The sequence below is a fragment of the Spermophilus citellus genome (assembly GCF_964194105.1).
Source record: "Spermophilus citellus genome assembly, chromosome: 2".
NCBI lineage: Eukaryota > Metazoa > Chordata > Mammalia > Rodentia > Sciuridae > Spermophilus > Spermophilus citellus.
In genome coordinates, this window is record NC_138183.1 from 28,631,265 (window position 1) to 28,640,238 (window position 8,974).

Below are 8,974 nucleotides of genomic sequence, written 5' to 3' on the forward strand. Positions count from 1 at the left end.
ATGGATAGGACAAATGCAACATTTGTGAGAGAATTCATTCTCCTAGGACTCTCTGGTTACCCCAAATTTGAGATGAGTTTCTCTGCTCTGGTTCTAATTATGTACCTAGTGATTCTCAGTGGCAATGGTGTTCTGATCATATTGAGCATCTTTGATTCCCGTCTTCACACTCCCATGTACTTCTTCCTGGGCAACCTCTCCTTCCTGGATATCTGCTACACATCTTCTTCAGTTCCCTCAATACTGGTGAGTTTAATCTCAAAGAAAAGAAACATTTCATTCTCTGGATGTGCACTGCAGATGTTCTTTGTATTTGCCATGGGATCCACAGAATGTTTTCTCCTTGCCATGATGGCTTTTGACCGCTATGTGGCCATCTGTAACCCTCTGAGGTACCCCATCATCATGAGCAAGGAGGTGTGTGCACTGATGGCCTCTGTATCATGGCTGTCTGGTGGAATCAATTCAGCTGTGCAAACCTCTCTTGCCATGCGACTGCCTTTCTGTGGGACAAACATTATCAATCACTTCACATGTGAGATCTTAGCTGTCCTCAAGCTGGCTTGTGCTGATATATCCCTCAATATTATTACCATGTCAATATCAAATATGGCCTTCCTGGTTCTCCCACTGCTGGTCATTTTCTTCTCCTACATGTTCATCCTCTACACCATCTTGAGAATGAACTCAGCCACAGGGAGACGCAAGGCCTTTTCTACCTGCTCAGCCCATCTGACTGTGGTGATCATATTCTTTGGTACCATCTTCTTTATGTATGCAAAACCCAAGTCCCAAGACCTGAATGGGGAAGACAAGTTGCGAACTTCAGACAAGCTTATTCCTTTGTTTTATGGGGAAGTGATCCCCATGTTGAATCCTATCATCTATAGCTTGAGGAATAAGGATGTTAAAGCTGCTGTAAAATATATGCTGAACCGAAAACTTACTTAGTAAAGCCATCAGGAAGCCAAGGCAGGAAGATTGCGTGTTCACTGTCAGCCTCAGAAAAAGCAAGGTGTTAAGCAGCTCAGTGAGACCCTGTGTCTAAATGAAAATACGGAATTGGGATGGGGATGTGGCTCAATGGTTGAGTGCCCCTGAGTTCAATGTCTGGCACCTACCTCCAAAAAAAAAAAAAAAAAGAAAAAAGAAAAGAAAAGAAAAAACAAACCCAACATCAGAAAATGCAAGTTTATGTATTTGTGTCAGAACTACAATCTTACCCCATAGATGCTTCACTCTTTGCCATTCTATTTCCTTCAGATCAGTTGTGGTTTCTATCTAATGCTCTGGTCCCTAAACCCTGTGGTCCTCTGTCTGTCTCCACCCATGTGAATATTGTTACTGCAGAGCACCTATGATTTCTGGTGTGTCTCTTCTTGGATCACACTGTTGTTGATCCATCAAGGTGTGAAGGAGACTGTGAATAATGCCATTTGAACATCTGCTGTCTGTCCTTCATCCATTTCACAGGACATACACACTTATTCTGATCCCTGTTTAGTTTTCTTAAATTTTTGATGCATTTAAATAAGGTTTTGGCCTTTACAAATTCTATTTTTATTGTTTTAGTCAACTTCTTAGCACCTAACCTTAATTTTTTCCCCACAATATCATGAGTACCAGCATCTTATCTGCAAGTGTATATTAGGTTGGACTCGTCACCTGCTAAAATATTCCATGGATATATGTGATGAATATAATTTAACTTTTATATAGAAATGTACATTCATGTTCTCCAGTGATCAGGAAACTAACAGATTTAATAATTAATTGTCCTTCCGAATGGTCAGAAAATCTTTAACAGATTTTTAGAAATATTAAATTTTGATTCGTAAAAATCAAAATTCAGAGTATTTTCTGAAATTTCAATATCATAAGAAAAGAAAAAATGTTTATGAATTAAGATAGTGAAGTAGGAGCCAGCTGTAATTTTGTAAAATTCAAAAAGCTGAAGGGCAAATACTGAGGTGTGTGGCTGAGAGTATATTCTGAGGTTTAATATTGGATCCTCAGGGACTTAACAGAGACTCAGAAATTCTGATTATGGGAACGGAGAGTGCAAAAGAGTTCATACATGCCAAACCTGCATCTGGAGCACTGAGGCAAGGCAGGTGCAGATGTCGAACAAAGGGAAAGAGAGGGAGACACAGTTGAGAAAATTGTTAGGGAATTAGGTGCAGAAGAGATGATGAGTTTGAGCTTTGCTGATCCTGGAACTACATACCAGTCTGGTGCAGAGAAATGCTTCACTGTTTAAAATGTACATTTGGAGAGCTGTATGAAGGAAACCCATCTTGTAGTGGTCATACCTAAGCTTGTAACTTTGGGGATATAGATCTCTGCATCTTCATTTTCACTGGATATTGCAGTTTATGTGTGCCACAAGAAAACAACTTTGAAGGAAACCCTATGAATAAAATATACAATAAAGTTGCTGTGAGCCAAAGGTTGCTAAGCTGCCATGGAGAGCAACAGAAACAGAGTGTGGCATGCTCTACCACCTGGGCTTGAGTGCTTCTTTGTACACAGGAAAGGCTCCTGGGGACAAAAACCCACTAGCTCCTCACACCAGGGAGGAATCCATCTGCTGGGCTGGAACACCCAACACAGTCCCCACTGTTCAGTCACAAGATCTGCCTCTTCCCAGTCCATTTCAGAGCTACCACAGCCACCCAAGTCACACTGGAGGAGAGCAGGGTGAAAACTGTGTGAATAAGCTCTGAGCCTGAGTTCTACACAGTTTATTTGATGAAGTTGTTGATTTAGACCTGGAAAAAAATATGCAAATCCCCACCCCAGAGCAGAGCTGATTGGTTTCAGTTGCTCCCATGTCCAGAGACAATCCAAGGATATGTCACTGAGGTTTGGGCATTTGTCATACCCATAATACTTGATGGATTCCAAAACCAAAGTCCCTGAGAGCTGCCTGTCTTAAATACTGTAGCGAAGGATGATGTTAGTCTTTTTCATGTTTGTTTTTAATTTTGCTCTATTGTCTTCTGTGTTGATTTGTTTTGTTTATACTCATTATTTGTTATTTCATGCTTTTGTCTAATTTTCATACATTTTTCAAATTCATCAATTTGATTTTTCGTTTCTTTACTCTTTCTCAATTTTCCCCTTCCTATTTTCTTTCTTACTCATCTTCTGTCTCTCTTCTCTAAATTGCTCCCACCTTTTTTGTTTTGATCTCTTTTGGTTTTTTTCTGTTTTGTTTTTTCATCTCTTTTCTTTTTTTCTATGTAGTTTAATATTAATTTGCTTCCTTTCTTGCCTAATCTTTCAGCCTATTTCATATTATTACTTTGCATTTCTTCTCTTTGGGTGGTCAAGTGATAGAAAATAATTTTCATTGTTTTTAACATATGTTGGTATATGGTTTGTTTTAAGCTGTCACTGTCACTGGAGGTTATCTCTCTTCTCAAAGTGGTGCTGATTGAACACAGCACTTTGAACAGGTGGAGTGGGTGCTTTGATACCAATATGCATTGTGATCTGAGAGCACATCATAAAGAGAAAGTGCAACACTAAAATACCTCCAAATAAAAATGGAAGAGATATCCTCTCCAATAGATGTGAAAATCTCAACATAAAAACACAGGAAATATATAAAAACAAGGCAAGGAGACATCTCTAAAAGTTTATAACTCTCAAATAACTGAATTCTTCAATATCAAAGTGGAGGAAATTCTGGACAAGGAACTTAAAACTCTATTGAAAAAAAATGATCAATGCATTAAAAGAAGATACAAATAAACAACCAAAAGAGGATATGGAAGAGCATTTCAACTGAAATTCAGAAATAACAAGCAAACAGAAATTTTGAAAGTGTAAAACTCAGTAAGTCAAATAAAAAAAAATCAGTGGAAACCCTCACCAATAGACTTGATGAGACAGAAGAAAGAATATTAGGGCTCACATTTGAAGTGAAGGAAATAGGACTTTTAGATAGTAATCAAGAAAAGAAACTGTGAAAAGAATTTATAAGAGCTCTGAAATAGCATTTAAAGACCAAGTATAAGATTCATGAGTCTGAATGAAGAAGTAGCAATACAGGCAATGGTATCTAAAACTTATTTAGTTCAATAATAGTACAAAATTGCTCTACTCTTGGAAAGGAGATGAACAGGTGGATACTGAAGGGATTTAAAACCCTAAGTAAACATGACCAATAAAGATCTGCTTCACAACTTGTTATAGTTAAAGCGTCAACAATTTGGAAAAAATAAAGGATTTTAAAAAGTCCAAGACAGAACTTACAGATTACTGATAAGGGATAACCCATCAATATAACAATAGATTTCTAGGAAGAAACTCTAAAGGTCAGGAGGGCATGGAATGAGATATTTTAAGCCCTGAACTAGAATAAGTGCCAATCTATGTTACTAAATACAGAAGAGGTATCCTTCAGAATTGATGAAGAAATAAAGACCTTTCAAGGTGAGCACAAGCTAGAGTACATGAAAACTAAGCCAGGATTTCAGAAGATACTTAAAGCAGTCCTATAAACAGAAAAGGAAGATAAACATAATGAAAAGAGAATAGAAGAGAAAAAAAATCTCACTAGAAGAGCAGATAAGCAAATGATAATTAGGAACAAATAAAACATTAGCATCAAAACAAAATGACAGGAATTAGTATGTACCTCTCTATAACAATCCTGAATGTAAATCTGAAAATTCAGTTAAAGAAGCAATTATATTATGCCTGTTGCATACATACACCTCATTAGCAAAGACATACACACTGAAAGTGAAAGATAGAAAATGATATTGCATGTGAATGGAATCTAAAAACAAGCAAGGGAAGCTGTACACATATATGATATGGCAGACTTCAAGACAAAATTAGTTAGAAGAGAAAGAATGTCATTATATATTGGTAAATGGAACAATACAACAAGATTATGCCTTCAACATCAATGTACCCCATTTTATAAAACAAACACTACTAGAAATAAATGGATAGACCACCAATAAAACAATAGTGATTGACTTAATTACTCCACTCTCGCTGTAGGATTATCCAGACACACACATATCAATGAAGATTCAGCAGAGTTAAATTACCTATAGATTGAATGGACATAACAGATATTTCCAGAATATTCCATCTAATATCATTTTCAGAAGCTCATGGAACTTTCTCCAAAATAGATCATATGTCATACAGTAAGTCTCATTAAACATGAAAAATTTAACATAATTTCTTATATCTCATCAGATGAAATTAAACTAGAAATCAACAGCAAGAGAAATTACAAAAAGAATACAAACACATGGAAATTGAACAGTATATCTTTGAATGAAGTTTGGGCCATTGAATAAATAAAGAGAGAAATTTTAAAATTGCTAATATAAAATGAAAATAAAAACAACATACCAAAGTCTGTGGGATAAAATGAAGGAAGTTCTAGACAGGAGTTTATATCTATGAGTGCCTACATTAAAAATCAGAGAGATCTCAAATAAACAAACTATTGATGCAAATTTAGGTTTCTGATAAATAAGAACAAACCAATTCCCAAACAAGTAGAAAGAAATAAATAATAAAGATCAGAAGTTAATGAAGTAGAGACTAAAAGACCAATATGAAGGATCAATGAAACAAAGAGTTGGTTCTTTGAAAAGATATAAAATTGATAAACCTTTAGCCAAGTAAAGCAAAGAGAGTACATTAATAACATTAGAGATAAAAATGGCAATATTACAACAAATGTATCTGAAATCCAGAAGATCATTAGAGATTTTTTTTGAAAACTAATATTCTGATAAATTGGAAAGTCTAGAATAAAAGAAAACATTTCTAGGGACATATGATTTACCAAAATTGAACAAAGAGGATATTGAAAAACTGAACAGACTAATAATAAGCAATAAGCAGTAATTAAAATGCTCCGAACAAACAAAAGCCCAGCATGGGTGAATCCTTAGCTGAACTTCACCAGACATTTAGAGAAGAAGAAGCAACAATGCTTCCCAAACTTTCCCATGAAATAGAAATGGAAGAAATGCTTTTAAACTCATTCTACAAAGCAACTATCATCCTGATATTAATACTGAATAAGGATACAGTTGGGAAAGAAAATTACAGGCCAGTATCCTTGATGAACATAGACAAAACAATTTCTCAAGTAATGCTGTAAGGGTCCAGCGAACATCAGAGGAAGAGACCACCAAGAGACCGGCTCATGCAACAGCAAAAGGGGGTTTATTGAGGATCCAATCCAGCGCGCTGGGGCTCCAGGCTCACTCAAGAAGGGAGAGCGGCCAGAGCCCCGAGCAGGGGTTGAGCAGTGCTTAAGTACACTTTTTGGGGAGGGCGGGGGCTTTGTATACATCAGAGCAAATCATCATGAGGCGCGGGAAAATTGAACAACAACTCTCAAACATGATTAGTCCATTCATTGGTGGGAACAGGTCGGGCGGGGGTGATAGGTCAGTCCTAAGGAGGGGGGTACATTCAAACTGATTGGTTTGGGCCCTGAGGTGCCTACGTGCTGAGCTGCACTGGGTCCAGGTTGTTAAACAACTAAGTGGGCAGTACCAGGCATTGTCTTAACTACCTCAGGAATTTCAGGTTCTGTGTGCAGTTCAGAAACTTTATAATACCTAGTCCTTTACATTTTAACTTCAGTTTCATTTATCCTTTCAATACATTGCAAGCCAAATTCAAAAACATATTAAAGAGATAATACACCATGATGAAGTTGGTTTCATTATAAGAATGAAAAGATGGTTCAACATAAACAAATAGATAAATGTATTACATTATGTAAATAGAATCAAGGACAAAAATCGCATGGTCATCTTAATAGATGTAGAAAACACATTCAGCAAATTCCAACATCCCTTTCACAAAGAAATTGGGGAAAAAATTCTTACTTCAACATCATAAAGGTTATATATGACAATTAATAGGAAAAAAGTGAAAAGTGAAAGCATTTCCTCTAAAATAAGGAATGAGACGAGGATGTCCACTTTCCCCACTACTATTCAAGATGGTTCTTGCAATTTTAGCCAGAGCAATAAAACAAGAGAAAGAAATTAAAAAGATACAAATAGGAAAGGAAGAAGTCACATTATCACTGTTTGCAGATAATATGAGCCTATACTTAGAAGACTATAAAGGCTTCATCCACTACAAGACTACTAGATCTGATTTTAAAAAAATCAAAGTTAGCACAGGAATAGGCTAAAAAATAAACATAAAAATAAATGGATTTTCTATGCACCAATAATGTACCCACTGAGATATAAATTCAGGAAAATAATTCCATTCATAATAATTTCAAACAAAGCAAAATAAAACAAACAAAAATTCCTAAGAACCAGTTGTATTGGCATGTGCCTATATTTCCAGTGTCTTGGGAGGCTGAGGTAGGAGGATCATAAGTTAAAGCCTGCCTCAGCAATTTGGTAAGGCTCTAAGCAACTAAGCAAGATCCTGTCTCAAATTGAAAACATAAATAATGGACTGGGGATGAGGATGTGACTTGGTGGAATGCCCCTAGGTTTAATCCCTGATACAAAAAAAAATAACAACAACAATAAAAACAGCCCTAGGAATAAACCCAGCGAGGTAAAAGATATCTACAATAAAAATTAAACACTGAAAAAAGAAATAAAAAATGACTCTATCAGATTAAAATACTTCCCATGCTTAAGGAAAGGCTGAATTAATATTGTTAAAATAGATATCAAAAATGATCTGCACATTCAAGGCAATCCCTATCAAAATAAACACAGATAATACTCAAAGAACTAGAGAAAACAATCCTAAAATTGATATGGAGGAATAAAGGACCCATAATTGCCAAGTGCACTTGAGCAAAAAGAACAATTTTGCAAGTACCACAATACTCAATTTCAAGATATGCTACAGAACCACAATAACAAAACAGCCTGGTACTGGCATAAAAACAGGCCTTTATATTAATAGAATAGTATAGAAGACACAGAAATAAATCCATACAGCTACAGTCATCTGGTTCTGGACAAAGGTACCAAAAACCTAAGAAAACACAGCCTCTTTAACAAATGATCTGGGAAAACTGGATGAAAAACTGGATGTGTAGATGAATGAAACCAGATCCCCATCTCTCAATCTGTATAAAGGTCAAGTCAGAATGGATAGAAGATCTAAGTGTAAGACCTGAACTTTGAAATTAAGAGAAGAAAACATAGGGGAAACCATCAAGATACACAGGCAATGACTTCCTGAATAAGACTCCTATAAATCAGGAATTAAAAGCAAGAATTGATAAATGGAATAGCATCAAATTAGAAAGCTTCTGCACAGTGACAGAAACAACAGAGTGAAGAGACAGCCTATAGAATGGGGGATAATCTTTGCTAGCTACTCTTCCACCAAAGGATTAACATTCTCTGCATAGAATATATAAAGTACTCAAAAAAATTAACCACCCCCACTGACCCATGCAATAAATAGGCAAATGAACTGAACAGACACTACAACAAAAGAAGTACAAATAGCTCATAATCATTTGAAAAAAAAAACATTCAGCACCTTTAACTCTCAGGGAAATGTAAATTAAAACTACATTAGAATTCCATTCACCCTCCTCATGATGGAAATTGTAAAAAATATAAATAACAATAAATGCTGGGGAGGAGGTGGAAAAAAATCCTGTGTACATTGTTGGTGGGGATGTAAATTAATACAGCCTCTAGGGAAATAATTATAGAGACAACTCAAAATACTAAAAATAGAACTACGATTTAATATGTCTTTAGTATATATTAGTATTTATCTGAAAGAAACAAGGTTAGTATACTATAGAAATATCTGCACACCCACATATATTGCGGTAGACACATTATGTAATCAGCCTAGGTGCTTGTTAACAGATGAATGAATTAAGAATATGGAATGTGGAATATGTATACAATGAAGTATTATTCAACCCATAAGGAGTATGCCATTTGTAGAAAGTGGATGGAACTTGAGA

The 8,974-nt window shown here is 35.8% G+C and overlaps 1 protein-coding gene across 1 annotated transcript; it reads left to right on the forward strand.

Moving 5' to 3' along the window:
• On the forward strand, positions 1-951 carry LOC308634413 (olfactory receptor 13C3-like; the record flags this gene model as incomplete). The annotated part of the gene is made up of 1 exon (XM_081268239.1): positions 1-951. One exon carries the CDS (start codon positions 1-3, stop codon positions 949-951), a length of 951 nt encoding a protein of 316 aa, XP_081124365.1.
• Positions 952-8,974: the final 8,023 nt, after the last annotated feature.